General features: G+C 45.2%; 1 protein-coding gene across 7 annotated transcripts in view; it reads right to left on the bottom strand.

Annotated features, from left to right (window-relative positions):
- FLI1 (Fli-1 proto-oncogene, ETS transcription factor) overlaps positions 1 to 17,854 on the bottom strand; it is a 113,615-nt gene that overhangs the window by 50,686 nt on the left and 45,075 nt on the right. For all 7 annotated transcript variants that reach the window (XM_015592057.2, XM_025049142.1, XM_025049144.1 and 4 more), the window contains exon 2: positions 814 to 1,022. In XM_015592057.2, coding sequence (XP_015447543.1) covers positions 814 to 944 — 131 coding nt within the window. In that variant the 5' untranslated portion in view covers positions 945 to 1,022. The remainder of the gene's footprint in view (positions 1 to 813; positions 1,023 to 17,854) is intronic.

Here is a 17,854-nt window from a genome sequence, read left to right on the forward strand (position 1 = left end):
GGCCCTTCCTCTACGGCACAAGCCCTTGGAACAAGCCTGTGAAGAAGTAAATCCTCCAGCGCTATTTTAAGTAGGAAGAAGTGGATGCTCAGAGATGTAGACAGCTTGCCCAAGGGCAGGGCCAGGACTGGAACCTGGGCTACCTGTCTGTCCACCAGGAGTACTTCTTTGCCCCTGTGATTCTTCTCTCCTCGGATTCTTCCTCTACTTCTACAAGCACAGCATTACCTGCCCCGGACACCACCAACTCTGAACACACTTTCTAAGTGTGGTGTGTCCTCCCTCACACAGTGTCATCGGTTCTGAACTTTTACTATAAGAATGGTTTGGTCATCTTTGTTCTGGTGAGACCCACCCGGAGAGGTCAAGTATCTTCAATAGGACAGGGAAGAATATCTTATCACTAAGTTATCCCAAGAGGGGCTATAGCTGGGCCTGACACAAAATAGATGTTCTATACATAACCATCTGCAGAGGAGGTCGTGGACCTGACCCAGAATGCCAAGTGGGCTTCACGGCCCTGCTCTGTGCCCAGTCCTCACTTTTGTCTCTCTCTCTCTCTCTCTCTCTCTCTCTCTCTCTCTCTCTCTCTCTCTCTCTCTCTCATCTCAAACTCAGATCTCTAGGGACCATCTCAGGCTCCCTGCCCCAGCACCAGAGCCCTGTCTACTGCAGATGCCCTAAGTGTCAGAAGCCACTTAGGTCAGACCTGCCTGGCTCAGACACCTGGGAGCAAGCATGCCTTGAGCCTCCCCAGCCTCACTCCTGGCAGCTGTGCCCAGCCTTGGACCCGCGCAGGCCTGGTGTGCTTACCTGGATCCATTCATGTGGTCATACTCCCGCTTGACATTGACCCTCACCGGCTGATTAATCCACTCCTGCTGTGGTGGGAGGGGGTTGATTTTGTGGGGCTGGCCATAGTCAGGACTCCCTGAGGCGGTCATGTCGGCCTTGGGGAGATGGGCCGATCCGTACGCGGAGTCAAAGAGGGACTGGTCGTCACTCACCACCGAGAGAGCCTCCTAGAGGACCAGAGAAGGAGAGAGAAAGCCCAGTGTCACTCTTTGCCCGGTGTCACTCTTCACCTATTCTCCCTTTGAGCTGGCAGAGTAGCCCAGGGCTGCCTAAGACTGCTGCTCTGGATGCTGATTGACTCACACTTGGGGCAAGTTTACCCTTATGCAAAAGTGATGGCTTCTTTGCAGGTTACCCTGGGTGAGGAGGGAGTTTGGGCATTAAAATGAGGATGGGGACCCATAGGAGTGTTCTCAGTGGGATCCTCAGAAAAAGGGTGAGGAGTAGGAGGCCAAGAAGCGTGGTCACACAGCATGTGCATGGAGTATTGTGGTGATGCTGAAATGCGGGGCTTTTCCAGGCAGAAGCAGAAATGCCTCTGCCTAGCTTTGTGAAGAAGCCAAGCTAGTGGGAATATGAGAGGAAGTATTTGTTTTAAAGGTGAGGTCAGTGAGACCCACCCAGAGAGGTTAAGCATTTAGCTCAAGGTCACGCAGGGGAAGGGTGGGGCCCAGGGTTGTGGCCCCATCTAATTTCAGTTTCCTAATCTGTAAACAGGAATAAAAATAGCTTTTTCAGAGTTGATAGGTGGATTGAATGCAAAGATCTAGGTACAGATGCCTAGCTTGTAAGAACCACTCAGCAATTCGATTAGGGGCTGTGCAGGGTGTGTGAGTGCATCTTACACATCCACAATTTGAATGGGAAGCTGTCTGCCTCCCTGGGACAGAGTGCTCCATCAGGCTATCTTGCCTGACTCTTTGAAGTGATAGTTTCCTGTCTGAATTCTGAGGATTCAACCTGCCCCAAAATGAGGGTGGAGTCTCAGCTACGTGGATAGGGGAGTCAGGGGAAGAGCTTCTGCAAGAAGTTGCACTGTTTTTCCATTCAGACTGTCCCGTCATCTGACACAGGTTTGGCTTGTGGGTATCATGGACTGAGAAAGAAAGCCTTGAAGAGATCTACCAACCAAAGCATGATAATGAAATTCTTCCGTTATTCTAAGTCACATCAAATCACAGGCACCCCAGGTCACGGACTGGGGTGTGATACCCGCTATATCACATAATTACACCAAGCTAAGCTGACCGCTTTTCAGGAAAAAAAAGTAGTAATCTATAATTAATTAAATCTATAATTATATAATCTACAGTTGTGAAGATGAGATGGAATAATACATGAAAATTGCTTAGAACAGTCTCTGGCACATAGTAAGTGACAACCTATAAGTGTTAGTTATGAGGGTTATTAGTGTTCAAGTAAAGACTCTCTTAGGCTATCTGTTATGGGCTGAACTGTTCCCTTAAAATTCAAATGTTGAAGCCCTAACAGCCATGCCTCATATTTGGAAGTAGGTTCTTTAAAGAGAGGATTAATTTAAAATGAGGCTGTTAGGTGGGTCCTAATCCAATCTGACTGGTATCCTTATAACAAGAGGATATTTGGACACACAGAGAGACACCAGGGATGTGCATGCATAGAGGGATGACAACGTGAAAAAGGCAGCATGAGGGTGGCCATCTGTAAGCCCAGGAGAAAGGCCTCTGAACCCTGCTGGTGCCCTGATCTTACACTTCCAGCCTCCAGAACTGTGAGAAAATAAATTTCATTGATTAAGCCACCAAGTCTGTGGTATTTGTTATGGCGGCCCTAATACACCACTTTTACTTAAGCCCTCCCTGTACCTGTACAATTACAATCTGTTCCGCCAGCTAACTGTTGCCCTTTCTCCCAGTGTCATTCTCAACCCCAGCAGGAGGACAGCCACCCTTCAAAGAAAAAGGCTCTCCTGTGGCTGTTTCTGGCTGGGATCAGGGAAGAATCACTGGAACATGCTCCAGGAAGTCTCCTCCTGCGCCCCAAAGCTTTAGATAGCATAGATATGGCCAGAGATGGCAGTTTCCAAGCTGAGCTGCCTGTACAATAGTAAAAGGCTCACACCCTCCCCAAGTGGATATCCCTTGATTCAGACCTGAAGTCCGTTAGGACCCTTCTTTATTTCCACCTGATGCCCTTGTGTCATGCTCAGAGAAAAGCTGTGCTTCTTGGGGCCATTTGTCTTTTGGTTATTGCATCTATTATCCATACATTATCTCCATATAATGACCACTCTTGGTTATTAAATCCAATCTCCATTTCAGTTAAGAGTCAACCCTGTCTCTATACCTCAGACCAGTTTTGAACTATCACTCAGGCACAGTGTTATGGTCCCACGTTGAAAAGTGTGACATTGTAACCTTCCAGAGGGCTAAAATTGAGTTCATGAAATTCTCAGGGTTTACACTAGGAGCAGGGCCACATTTCTATGCAGATCCATTAATACCCTTTCAGTAATCAAGGCGAAGAACAGTCACCAGTTCTGCTACAAAGAAAAGATCAGCTTTAAGACCTGGGTATCATCTTCTGTTGTTGGGAGGCGCTTTTATGCTTGTTTTATTATGCACAAATCTTCACATTTCCAATTAAAGAATTTCTTCCATCTCCCTTCCTCTAGGTTAGGGGAGAAGAAGATGGAATAACTGACACAAGGAGGCCTGGGAGGCAGGATCGGGCATAGTGATGCTCTGGTGAGGGAGGTAAGGCCATCATTATTCCCACAGAGGGTGGGGCAGGAAGCAAGAGAAGGCAGGATGGTCAAGTCCAAAGGCAAAACCAAGGTTCACAGCAAGAGGATGCAACAGAGAGCAGATAAGAAAGTTGGGGATTCTGGAGTCAGATCACAGAGAGACTTCTTAAGGAAATGAACGTTACACAGTGAGAAGATATAATTTGTGGGACAAAGTGCAGGTGAGGTAAAGGATACAAAACTGGTCTGAACTCATTTTGGAATAGATATTTCCTTTAAAATATAGTTCACAGTCAAAGGAAACTTCAGTCAAGCGGCAACATTACAGGAGGAGAGAACCCAGATTTGTTGCAGAAACCCTCATGCTTCTCCTGTCTGGCCACTCTGTGCAGGGGTCTAGCACGTGCGCTCCCCTCTTCTGGACTCTTTGTGATGACACACTTCCACACTCTCCCTGTGCCATGCTTGCATCGTCCCTGGTCAAACAGAACTCTCTTGGATATTGTAAATACTCGTCATCCTGCTACAACCCTTGCTCAAATACGTCGGGGAGCTTTCTCATTATTGACCACAGCAAATCTATTTTCATCTGCTTGTTTTCGAGAACTCAGCTTTGCCCCAGCTGTCCACTCTCATATTGTTTGACTCCCCCACCGTAACTCCTGTCCAATGCTAACAATTCTCACCACCCCACCAAACAAGCCCCACTTACGTACACCTTTGTATCTAAGAGTTTTTTAGTCATTATGCTGAGAGCATTCTTTCACCTGGATACACAGCTAGTCCTTTCCATTTTGTGAGGTAAATGAGATCTTCCTTACTCCACGAAACCTTCCCTGATAATGCCCCGTGGTTCATTTGAGCTTTTGAAAGCCTGGCAAGAATACCACTTGGGTACACACACATGCACACACACACTTTTCTGTTCACAATCATTGATAGACAAAAGGCTTTTTATTTTTTCTATTACAGTATGGAGAAAAGAATCGATGGCTGGGGGAGGCTGGGAAGAGGAGGAAGATGAAGAAAGGGTTTCTTGCTGGGCCTGTTGGACTGAATTAGAAAACCGAATATGGGCAGGGAGAGGGAGATGAAGGCCCATGAGTAGGAATGACAGATTTGGATAGACAAAGCCCAAAACAAGTTGATTTGGGACTCTGGTTTAAAAAAAAAAAAAATTAGACCTGGGGAGAACATGCTCACTGCCTCTGAAAGGAAATAGCACCACTTTGGCCATTCAAAGCTGAGAGCTTCGGGAAATTTTCAAGACCACATTATTATTGGAACCTCGTCAAGGACACTGCTGTCTTTATGATGGGCAGGGGCAGGGGGACCTTCTTCCACTTCTTTGGGGACAGCAGGCACAATGAGGGGAGACAGACATAGAAGAAGAAAAGGCAGACATAAAATTTGGTGCTGGGTGACTGCAGCTGACAGACTTGTGTGAGCTCCTCGTGTCACTGCTGGGGACTCACTAAACTCACGGTGGAGGGGTAGCTTGGTGCGGGTGTGGGCATTAAGGTGCTGCTTTTATCAGGCGAGGAACCGCTGAGCTGGCAGACATTTCAGTTACATACTTACAGCTTATTACACATGTGCAGCTGTTGCTGTTCATGCATGTCTTATAAAGCTGTGTGCTTTTACTTAAACTCTTAAAACTTTTAAAGTTTAAATGAAAACTCTTACATGAACTTAAAACTTTTTTTCTTTAGCTTAAAACTCTTTACAGGAATGAATACATCATTGGTGTTCAAGAACTTTTCACTGATGAATTGTTAAGTGTTCAACTTTGGGATGATAGACTGAAATATAGAAAAACATCAGCATAAAAAAAATCACAAACTCTTCTCAGGATGACCTAAATTCTTTGGGTTTTTAATGACTTTACTTAATGATCGCCTTTGGATACTACATTCTTCCTTTCATTCACAGGAAGACAAGTTATCCTTTTAAAGACCCGTGGCGTCCAGGTTGCTTTAGAGTATATTACATAAAAACTGACTTCCAAGTAGGAAATAGAGGCGAGGGCTCCCTAAACCCATGTGGCATCCAACTCTGGGGTTACTCTTTGCCCCAGTTGTTGTCACTGTGAAAGGAAGCCTTCGCTGGCTTAGTTATTAGAGTCTGAGAAGCATTCTTCCTTTGCTCTGCTGAATGCTGGAAAGGCTAGGCTCAAAATTCAAGATGCTCTGGTCCCTCAGCCAATGAGCCTTAGATCCAGAGGGAAGCACTTGGTCCCTTGACTACAAGCACGGAAGTGTCCCAGCACACTTGGCGTCATTACCAGAGAGCTCAAGCAAGGACAACTACTTGGAGTGGCAGTTTGAGTCCTGAGCTAAGCAGATGGCCATATATGCCTGTAGAAATGCTGAACAAATTGTGTCAGGATACACGCACAGGGAATTTGTCTCGGTGTGAGACTCTCCTTCTTATCCAATTTGGGTAAGGTGCCTTTAGCACATCACTTATAATACATCTTGTATTCTCACTATAGAAAACAGATCAAAGCAGCAGACAATAATTACATCATTTATTAAATTCAAAACACTGTTTACTCCACATGAATAATCTAGTTTAATCCTCTCAGCAGTTCTATGAAGGATATACTATTATCACCCCTGTTTTTTCAGATAAAAAGATGGATATTCAGAGAAATGAAATAACTTGCTCAGGTCACACAGCAAATGAGTGCGATCTGGAATTAAAATCGGATACTTAGCTACTATCATTCACTTCCTAATTAGAATACACTCTTCGGGAGTAACTCCAGTGTTTATTGTAAACTAGAATACAATCTTTGGAGCCAAATAGATTCGCGTTCCCATCCAAGCTCATTCGTGCATCGCCTAGTGCAATTTATTTATACGTTATGAACTTCATTTCCTCATCTGTAGAATGGGGATAATAATAGTACCTAAACTGGTAGACTTTGCACGGTTAACCCTTGCCCCAACAGTTGTTTATATTCAGTCTATATCCCAAAGTTAAAGGATGTCAAAAATAAACATAAAATGAGATAAGCGAAGTACTTGAATCAAGTACCTAAAGTTCTTAGAGCATAGTAAATACATTTGAAATTTTTTTTTTTTTTTTTTAAGAAGCACAATGCTAAGAGATGGCATGGGAACCGTTGGGTTAGAGGGGCAGAAAAGAGAAAATAAAGCCAGTGAGATACCCCCTTCTTAGCTGTGTTAGTTACTGAAAAGTATCCACGGTTGCCTAAGGTTCAAAATTAACAGATAATAGATAGATTTTGAAAAGGGAATTCCATGGGCTTCTAGAGTACAGAGCTTATTTCACTCGTATGTTTCCACTTCTTTTTCAAACCATAGACATTGTTCCATTGCAGCCTCAGTCCTCTTTATCTTCCTGGCTTCTGATTTCAGGCCTCTAGGTGGCAAAGATAAGACTCTATTAAATGGCCATGCAAATGAGGGGAAGAGGCGTTTATGCCTAGATAATCGATATAAGTGACTAGCACCTACTCATATTGCTGTTCATACATCACGTAGGCAGTAATATCAGAGGAATGCTCTGTGAATGTCTGTGAATTCACTAATTTAAAAAAAACTTTCCTTATTTTGGAATTTGTTATATGCATGCAATACATGTGTGAGTGTGTATGTGTACATATCTTTTTTTTTTCCTTTTTTATACTAACAGATGCATCTTCCAACATTTATTTTCCTTAGATTAAGTCAAAAATGATTTTCCATGTGCACATCAGTTGAGTGATAGGGGAATATGGCCTGGACGTTGCCACATGACGGCCCCGCTGATCTTAATGATGAACAAACAGCTTAGCTGAAGCAGAGATGGAATTGCCTCCAGAGCAGCCAGAGAAGGCTTCAGAGGTGCGCTGAGGTTCTCACCATTCTATCCAGGAATACACGAAAGAAATTTCTACCAGTGTCCCACATGCAAGAATGATACACACATGATCCACGGTTATGAGCCAAGTGGAATTAGAGAAGGAAAAGTCCCAATTTTTTCCCAACCTTTTTTCTAATTTCTTACAAGTAGGCCGAGTTTTATTTCTAGCATGGGGACTGACCCAAGTCATGGGCCCACACTATTTCCTTTCCTTACTTTCCCCTCCTGCTGGGAATCTTTAATGACAGTTTCAGTGACCGAGGAGCTCTGCTGGAGGCAACTGAAAGGGATGTCAAAAGCACCCACACCAATTCCTTAGCTGCTGCGCCCTGCCCCACTTGGTAGGTCCATCTGACTCCCAGACCAGGTCTCAGGAAAATTAACGTCTGGGGCACTGCAAGCAGCAGGAGCTTTGGTCTTTTATTGTGTTCTTTGCATAATGATGTGAAGTCCCTTATCTTGCTAGCCTGAGAGCATACAAAATGCAGACAAGATTCTAGAGAGCAGTGTCCTCTGTATTCTCTGTTTGGGAACCAGCAGGCTCTGTAGCAGTGGGGTACGGGGGAGGTCTCACCACAGTCCATCCAAAGTATCAGGAGAGGGGGCTGCTGTGAGGTAGCTCAAGCCTTTTGCTTCTCCCTCTTTTCTAACTGCCAGCCTACTTCTTGCTTATTATTTCCATCCTACAGAGGGCAGGTGGAAAAAGGGAAGAAAAGGTAAAGTGTCTGAACATTGATAAGGAATGTCAATCAGTCAGTCAGTCACCAAATACGAACTGAAAGTACCTTTGCGCAAGGCCCAGTGCAGGGGCTGCCTGTTCTTTTGTCCGATAGATTGTCTTTGCCCCAAATGGCCAGAGCAATGTTTCAGATCTTTGCTACTCTCCGTCAGGAGGCAGGGTTGATTTATTTTCCCCTTGAACCCAGAAGGGACTCCATGACTGCCTCAACAAGTGGAAGGTGGCAGAATTGACCTTGCATGACTTCCGAGACAAAGTGATAAAAGGTGTTATGACTTCTGCCTGCTTCTTGTTCTCTCTTGGGCCCCTAGTACTTGGAAACTAGCCACCATCCTATGAGGAAGCTCAAAATAGCCCAAGCAGAGGAACTGCGTGGAGAGGCCCACACAGAGAAGACCCGAGGCCACCAGCCACCAGCCAGCATCAACCTCCAGACTTGGGAGTGACAAACCTTCAGATAAAAGTTGATGGAACTCAACTGTTTGGTGTCACTAGATTTTCAGGTCATTTCTTATTTAGCGATAGTGGACCATCTTATGTAGCCACTGGAACATCTGTTATCACTTTAATCAGAACCAGGAGAACCCATATTCAAAGGAAGCACAGGATGATCATTGAGTGTCCTTTTACTGTGGTTACTGGCACCAGATTGGAGGTACCAGCACCACGTTTGACAGGTGAGTAAACTGAGGCACAAATCATAGCTTCTCTAGGTTCTTACAGTGAGGGAGACTCAGTATCAGCATTAAGGCCTAAGTTCCCTGATAACTACATGGTGGAATTACCTCCAGACAAAACAACAATGAGAAAACAAATGAACAAAAAACAAACAAGGACCACTTTTTTTAAATTACAAAGAACAAACAGAACAAGGACTATTTGAAGGCATGAAATTTACAAGGAACTTTTGTATCTGTTACCTCATTCAGCATTTGTAAGGCTTCCTAAAGCCACATCACAAATGATGTTAGTTAGGATCCTAATATAATTGAAAAGGAAACTGAGGCTTAAAGAGTCTCAGTACTTGCCTTAGGTCCTTCAACTAGTGACCCTCCGAGCTGGCAGCCTGACTGCAAAGCTTCTATTCTTCCCCCAAACTGTTTCTGGTTTGCTAACTCTAATCCTAGGCTGTGACACATAGCCAATCTGCTGTGGAAATTCAAAGTGCTTGGCTGATTTCTAAAGTATTTTATTAAAATTTGGTCCCCCCCCACACCATTTCCCCCAGTCTCCTTTCCCCATCCCTGTCACCTAAATCTTCGCTTACTGGGGAGGGGGCTTCTGCCGTGGATGACCCAGAGAAAGGCAGCCAGCCAAATTCCCAGAAGATGGAATTGGAATCCCTTGCAGATGAAAGTACTTTATTTAATGGAGTTTAATAAATTAAGGGAATGAGCCTAAGTGAGTTCAGAGAAGAGGGTCTCGGTCTTATAAAGGCACACATGTAACAAAATCCAGAGCGTGGCCCTCTGTTAATCACTGTCTCCCATTAGATGCTTCTCCAGGTCTCCTGTGGGTATTTACCTTTGCTGGTTGACTTTGAGTTTTCACAGTCACTTTTTTGACCATAACCACATTTAAAGGGCATCTCTAAAGATCAAAGTTAAATCCTCCTCCCACAGAGAATGATTTTACTGCTGAAAAGGAAGAAGTGCTGAATATGGAAGGTAACCAGAAGGGGGACAGAGGTTAGTCTGAGCTCCAGGAAGAGAACATTTACAGTCTGCTTTCCTTTCTGTTTCTTTACAGTGGGTCTGACTGCTTCTTCAAGCGGCTTTTTTTCCCATGACAACGGAGACAGCAAAAGGGTCAACAATGATCAGGTGTATATAATTTGTCACGTTTGACAGTCCGGGGTCCAAGCTCCTCTCTGATAATAGTGGTTGACCTGACCACTAAGGCGGAGCCCAAGGGACAAGGCAGAATGAGGGTGGGACATTGAGGCTTACTATGGTTAGGAAGCTTAGGTGCTCTCTTCCGTGAAATTGAAATCGTATTCTCCTGCTGGTTCTGATGGGCTGCAAAGGTTAAATAAAGCCCTCGCTGGAGCAAAGGGTGGTGATGAAAAGAGAACTGCCAGCCATCAAAACAAAACCCCAATACCATGGGAGAAGCTGGTAAGGGAGGCAGCCACAGAAACACCAGAAGAAGTTTCCTGTACACATACACTTCACTGCTCAGCACTTGCATTGGGACTGCATTCTGCCTGGTCTCACAAGGCTGACTGTGCCAGTCACTAAAAAATACTGGAATACTTCTCTACTGGTGGCTAAAGAGCGGCCGCTCTGAGGCTCTTCCTTTCCCGTCTCTGCCCTAGGGACAACTAAAGGGTCAAAGACTGGCACAGCGTGTCCTCTGGGACCCTGCTCCGAGGCAAAGAGTTGATGCCCTGTTGCCCATGTCACATAAGTGGTTACATATCTGAATGTTTTCCCTGAGCAGGACTGTGGTTTTTTGACGGCACAGGCAGTGACACGTGAAGATGGTTGGAGATCTGGACTGGGCTAGGAGCAGTCTCCGTCCCCCAGAGGGGGTCCCTGAGCATGTTTGCTGCAAAAGGGGTCAAAAGGCGAAGGGCAAAGGAAGCAGACCACTTCATCACTCTCTTCACTCCATAGGGTGCTACTTTAAAACTCTGTTCTAATAAAAGGCACTGGCTACCAGCTGGGTCAATGGGGAGTTTTATTTGGCTGTGCGACCTAACATCTTGGTTCCTGGAAAATTTTAACTGTCTTCTACTAAACGTTTATGATGATAAATGGCCACACTGCCCTGATCACAGAGAGCTGAAAGCTTGGAAGAAGCATCAGCTATGAGGCTTGGCTGCAGTAGGCCATCAGAGTCTTTATGTCACCCGTGGCATGGATAATAGAACAGCCTGGGAGCCAGGATAAAGTTCTTGAGCTTTCTTACTGATTGAGAGTAGGAGCCTGAAGAATTTCCCATGGGGCCTGGGCTTTATGGATCTGGACTGGTAGCTTGACTAAAGGATCTCAATCTGGTTTGTGGTGACAAGGAAACAGGGGAAGTGACACAGTTCAGATCTGATGTGATGAGCTCCTTCAAGGGGTAAAAAGACACTAGTCTACCAGGGGTGGGGATGGCACTTTCAGCAATTTTCTGTAAGCATTAGGGAGAGGAGGAAATGTAGGTGGCATGTGCCCTTGGGTGTTTCTTTGACTTCTGGAGTCATGGGAACTTTCCCATTTTTTCCCTCAAAGACCAATTCTGCTGCTAGACGCACCCTAGGGAGATGCACCATGTGATTCCTATTCGATGTTTTCATCCCAGTTGCTCTTATAGTTCCTGGCACCTAGTAGGTATGCAATACTTTTTATTAATGGATAAAAATCCCACAGCATGCTGGGAAATGCAGAAATCTTCCTTCCCCTGCCAGCATCTCTGCCGCTAGCCAGACTTCCCGTTTTATCTCTCGGCTATGAGTAGTTTTGATTAAGACTTACACCCCAGGCTTGTCCATTTTTTAAAACCAGCCGCACCCAGTGACCGTTACTTGTTCGAATTTAAACAAGAAGCCACTGACCACTCCTCCCAGCAACTTAAGGTTCTTTTCCTAGAAGCTATGATCTTATCTGACAATTTCCCCACGTGACAGTTTCCGTGGCAACCGGTGCCCTTACAATCACAGAACGCCCATGAGGAGACATGCATGCAGGGGACCCTTGGCTCCCCTTCTTCCAGCTAAATCTAAGGAGCACCCTGGCAAGAGGACAAAAGCAAACCGAGCCTAGAGAAGCAAGGTGTTCTGCTTCATGCCATTCCACCCTGCTGGACAGACAAGGCATAGCAGGAGAGACTCCATTTTATTTCATTTTCTCACAGGGAATTGGGAAAAGAGGAACCCCTAAATCCATTTCCCACTTCTTAATGGCCGTTTCCTTTCTATGATTCATGCCTGAGGAGCTGCGCGTGGTGACCTCATGCCCATCTAGTCCTGAGTGTGCAGCATTTCCAACTTTCACATCTGGATGAACCATTCTATCCAAGGTGTTTAGTTCTTTTGTAGCCCAGGGCATATGGTTACCACATTGTTGCAGTGACACGTGGCAAAAGCTTTGAGGATGGGAGTAATGGAAAAAGGTGGTGCCTAAGGAGGTCCGTTTTGGGGGCTGGCTCAGTAGCCCTGGCCTCGTCTCTGCCTAATTCGTTCTGCTCCTCCATTCCTTTTACACCCTCTGTTAATTTTTCCCTTCTGTCTTCTTCACTTATTCCTGCATCCTGCTCCCATTCCTTCTCTGTCTCTTGCTCCTTCTCCTGCATTTTAACGTTCTATTTTCAATAATTTCTCTTTTTGTTATATAAGACCTCCCTCCCCTTTCTCACCTTTAGACACCTGTTTAATATACATTTCTGGATTGTTCTTTGGGCGCCTGCAAACACCTCAGTGAAAATCAGCAGTCCTTTTGCTCAGTCCCTTTGCTCAGGCCAGCTTTCCTGCTTAGAATCGCTTTCCTCATCCCATCAGCCTCATCAAATCTCATTTATTCACCAAACTTTTATGGAGGACCTACTAGTGTCAGGCATTTGGCGAGGCACAGGAGATACAAAGATAAATGAGACTTAAAAAAATCACATTCTTGCCCTCAAGGATCTCAGGTCTGGGGAGATGACTGACATCAGAACAGATACTTGTATTGGGGTGGGCTGAGATGACAGTGAGTGAGGCACTTAGGGAAGGCTTCCTAGAAGTGGTAGGGCCTCAGAGAGGTGGAAAGGGACCTTCCAGAACTCCGTGAGTCCCACCACCTGCTCCAGGACATTTTCCTGCCCTCTGCAGTCCTCCACAGTAACCTATCACGGGACCTCCGCAGTAACCTATCACGGGACCTCCACAGTAACCTATCACCGGACCTCCACAGTGCCTCCACCGCCGATTCAGCACTTTATTCTAGACCGCCTTGTCATATCACTTTTATTTTTATTTAACTCCTGCCCTATATTGTAGTTCTTCATAGGTTTGTGTTCTGTCTCTCTAACTAGTTTGAGCTTTCAAGGATCAATTTTATTTGTGGTTTTATTAGCACTTACTAGCCGAGCATCTCGGTTCCCTCAGCCTTAGAATGGGCACAATGACAGGAGCAACTTCGGAGGGTTAATGTGAGGACCGAGTGAGTTAACATATAGAGGCCAAAGGTGAGTGCCAACACCTTTGAGAAGCTGCTTGGGAAGCGAGACTGTCAGGATCGGGATTCAGCACCAACTGCTTGTTAGTTCTGTGATTTGGGGAAAAGTTTTCTAACCTTTCCGTTACAGTTTTCTTTTGGTAAAATAGTGAGGACAATAATAGTATTCTAACTCATGCCTGTACAATTCTAACAAAAAGACTAAGCTTAGGGAATACTTACTATGTACAGTACAGTGTGCTTACTATGTACTTTGTACAGTAGATACATAGTAAGTACTCCCTAAGCTTAGTCTTTTTGTTAGAATTGACAGGTTCTATACAGAAAATACACTTCACTTTTCTGGGCCTGTTTCTTCACCTATAACATATAAGGACTGAACTCGATGATCTGGAAGACCCCTGCCAGTGCTTCAATTTCAAAATCATTAATGGATTGCTCTTACATCCGCATTTGCCTGGGACACTCCCAGTTTTTGTCTATTGTACAGAAATTGCTTAATAATGGCTCCTTTCACTCTCAAGTTTACCCTGATTTGGATGATGCTTCTGCTGCCATGCTATCTATAAGTAAGTTTGGGTATCTTAATGTGTCTTAGCTTCATGGGCCCATTGGTTGTTGTCTTGCTCTCTCTTCCAGGGAGGAGGTAAGGGGAACCAAGGACAGCCACGGCTATACACAGGAAGCCAAGCATCCACTCATCTTGGAGCTCAGACTCCATCTCCGGTACACAGCTGGCCTTTCGGTTGGCTGCCACCCTCAGAGCAGTCGCCCACTGGGTTGGCCTTCATCTTTATTTGGCTTGAGTGCCAAACCTAGGCAGTCTGGCACTGGGCTTCCTGTCTCTCAGCATCCATCTATAGGAAAGGCAGATACTTTGTGAACAAGTCCTGCCATAGTCTTCCAATGAAAACATCTCAGTGGGATTACATGGAGATATTTTCTTTGTCAATCTCAGTAAAGCTATTCGAATAGAAAACCCAACTGAAGCCCACTGACAGCTCCTAGGGACTTGAGACTGATTTAGTTACTCTATAAAGGGTACTAGTGTTCTGGACAGGCAGGAGCCACGCCTGGCTGTCTCAAGGCCCCGCGTCCTAGTAGCAGTGAGGCTTACTCCTTGACATTCCAAAAACTTATGGGAAATGGGTAACTAGCCTACCAGGTGAGGATGCCCTGAGAAGTACAAATACCTCATCAAAAAGTTTCCCAGCTCCTCTTCCTTGCTCGGTTCCCTTTATTTCAGGATCTACTGGCAAAGACTGTCAGGTTCTTACACTGCTCTTTCTGCTTGGTTTTCTGTATGCTCCGGATCTCCTATGTTCATCATGGGCTTGGTGATTTTCATGAGAAGGACAAACTGGATCATGTCAATCTTCCCAAGCCTGCCCTTCTCAGGAAACTGTGGGAGCAACATGCCCTTGGGGGAACCTTGGGATGCCTTGCTCCTTCTAATCCTTAACCAAGAAAGGTTTCAGGTTGAACAGCCTGAATGATCTTTCGAAAGGTTTGAGGGTTGTGGGAAAGAACAAGACCATGCTCTTCAACCTCAGTCTTATAATAAAATCAGAATTAAGAAATATCGAGGGGCACTTGAGATCTTGCTCTCCAGCATATATTGTCAGTTTGGCTCAAATAAACTCATAAAAATTCTCTACAAAACAAACAAACAAAAACAACGAAAAGAGTTTATCTAAGCTTATTATTCTTTTACATAGAAATAAATTGAATTCTTTAATTTGATCCTCTAGGCCAGTGCTGACCAATAGAAATTTTTGCATTCGGAAGCATTCCAAACTCTGTGCCGTGCAGTCAGAAGCCTCTAGCCGCGTGTGGCCCCTGAGCATTTGCAAAGGGGCTAGTGTGCCCGAGGAACTACATTTTAAAATTTCGTTTAATTTTAGTTAATTTAAATTTAAACAGTCACATGTTGCTAATGGTGACTACACTGACCAGCATAGGTTCTAGACACTTGTGCTTGGTGGCCACACTATGTGCCACTCAGAACACGCAAAGGTTGCTTTGGATATTTCTTTAACACATCCTGTCTCATTATGGGCTCACGAAACAGATTTGTCACCAAAAGGCATTCATTCATTGATGCATTCATTCATTTAACAAATATTTACTGGACATGTGCTATGTACCAGGCACTGTGATAAAAGTCAGAAATATGTAAACAGACAAATGACACTAGAGAGTTTTAATGGCATTTGATTACTATGAAATGAGAAGATTTGTAGAAACTTTTTCTCCCTGATGTGACTTGTCCCTGCAGTGAACTAAGTATTTGACTAGATGCAGTTTATTTTGTGAATACAAGAGTCACCTTGGACATATAAGCAGCAGCTCCAAATCTGCTGTGTAATCACTGTCTGTGCTCATTGGCTGGAAGGTAACAGTAGGAGAAGAACCTGTTTTAAATACGGTGAAAATGATGGTATATTGTGAAGATTAAATTAAATAAGAAAGGTCCACCAAAGAACTCGAAAAGTGTAAGGCGATGTGCTCAGTGTTACCGTGAGCTCATGAAACAACCTGAGGCTGTGGCTTCCCCAATACAGCATCTCTGAAAGCAGTTCAGCAGCCGGCGCATCACCTCTTGAGAAGGTGGCAGGACGTGAAGTAAAGAGATGGCATAATCGACTGCCAAAACAGGGGGATTTCAGAGGAGGGAGAAGCAGTGAACTGATCAGGAATGTGGCTCAGGGACAGGCTGTTAACACTTCAGTGACTGTCAACAAATGTACTGAGGGACTTTCCCCGTCAAAAATAGCCAGCTAGGGCCTCAGGTAAACATTTGGTCCCATCCTCTAAAGGCCACCACCACCCTCAAAGGCTTATTCTTATTTGTGAGGGATTTGCAAGGACACTGTCTCCATTTAGTAAAATGTTGTGGCTTTCACTGGAGGGTCCTAAAACAGCACCAACATCTCCAGGGATCCTGCAGTAAGATTCCCTGCACCCTGACTGGCTGGAAGGCATTCTGTTTACTCAGGCCCCAGAGCCCAGGTCCCAGTGGGTGGGTGACTATATTTTAAACTGGAGCTCACACACTGCGCTGTTGGCCCTGCAACAGATCACCAGTGCTTCTCAAAACTTTAGCCTTTAGGAGAGCAGCAATCTCGATGCACACAGCCTGGAGGCTCTGCCTGGTGGCCCTTCCCTGGCGGCCCTTCCCTGGAGGCCCTTCCCTAGGGGCACAACCTGGAGGCCCTTCTCTTTTTCCCTTTGGGTTAACAAGATTTGCATGAAAACAGGATCTTTGCTGCTGCACATTCTCTCCTTCCTCTCTACTTTCCTTCCTTTCTGTTCACCCTGTCCCTATCCCTCCCAGGCCATGGTCCAAACATCATCTAAGCAACCACCCACCACCCTAACTCGAAGAAGTGGCTCCCAGAAATAAGATGCTCAGATTACCTTGTCCCTCTGAAGGGAGGGCTGTATGGTACTAATCCACTCCAGGCCCCAACTGTCAGCATTGGCTGGCCTGATCTAATTGAGAAAGATTTGATCTAAAACATTTACTCTCGTAAACCAGAGGGATTACTGAACTGTATTTAAGAGGGGTTTCCCCTCCCCTCCCAGCAGATTAATCCTCCTAATTATTTTTAATGTAGGCTAATGTTAAAAAATTTGTGTTCTCTAAGCACACAGAAAACAACCTGGGCAAGTAGAGAAGGAGGGGGTGAAGTGTAGCAGAGCGTGACAGGCCAGCCCAGGAGGGAGGAGGCTGACCATGTTGATGGGGTCTTGATCTTGAACCCAACGTTGTTGAAGGATTTCTCCAACTTAATTTCAGGACTACTTCTGCGAGCATCAGATGTAAACTCCAAGGGGAAATGTGGCATATAGAAAAGATGTCCTTCTTAGATACCATTATTTGCTGTGATAACAGGTTTATTCTTTCAAGACCCCTGTAGGTCCCTCGAGACCTTTCTGGAGCACACCCTTCAGGTTACAGACCATCTGATCATTCTCCCTCCTTGAGCACGTGCATGCACATCCCTGAATATTCTCTCCAATATACAGCTGCTCTTCCAATCCCCGCTTTGGGTCAGAGGATTTCAAGGGAGATTACTCTCTGCACTTATAGAGCACAGACATGTGTAGAAGTTGATGGCAAGGAGGCATCCACTTCCTTGTAATATCAGGGCAAGTGAATCAAAGTTTATGTCCCTCACACAAGAGGACAAGAGGCCCTGCCTGAGGGTCTGGCTAGGCCTGATGCAACTCAGACGTGGCCCTTTGCTCCTGCAGCAAGAGGAAAATCCTGTCAAAATGGCTTAACGATCTTCTAATATTTCCATGCAATTAAGGCCACATCTGTCTCCCAGGCCCCGCACTCCTTTGCTAGTGCACAGACATGAACCACACAGTCTGTCTTGTCGACCTGGAAGGTAACAAAGAGCCCCATTCATAACTGTAGGCACTTTCACCATTTTTTTTCCAAAGTAAAATAGAGTTTTCACTTTGAGAATAACCTGTGTGGCAAGCAAGCGAAGGATTTTTCCCCCC

This window comes from Pteropus alecto, unplaced genomic scaffold (genome assembly GCF_000325575.1).
Source record: "Pteropus alecto unplaced genomic scaffold, ASM32557v1 scaffold135, whole genome shotgun sequence".
Classification (NCBI taxonomy): Eukaryota; Metazoa; Chordata; class Mammalia; order Chiroptera; family Pteropodidae; genus Pteropus; species Pteropus alecto.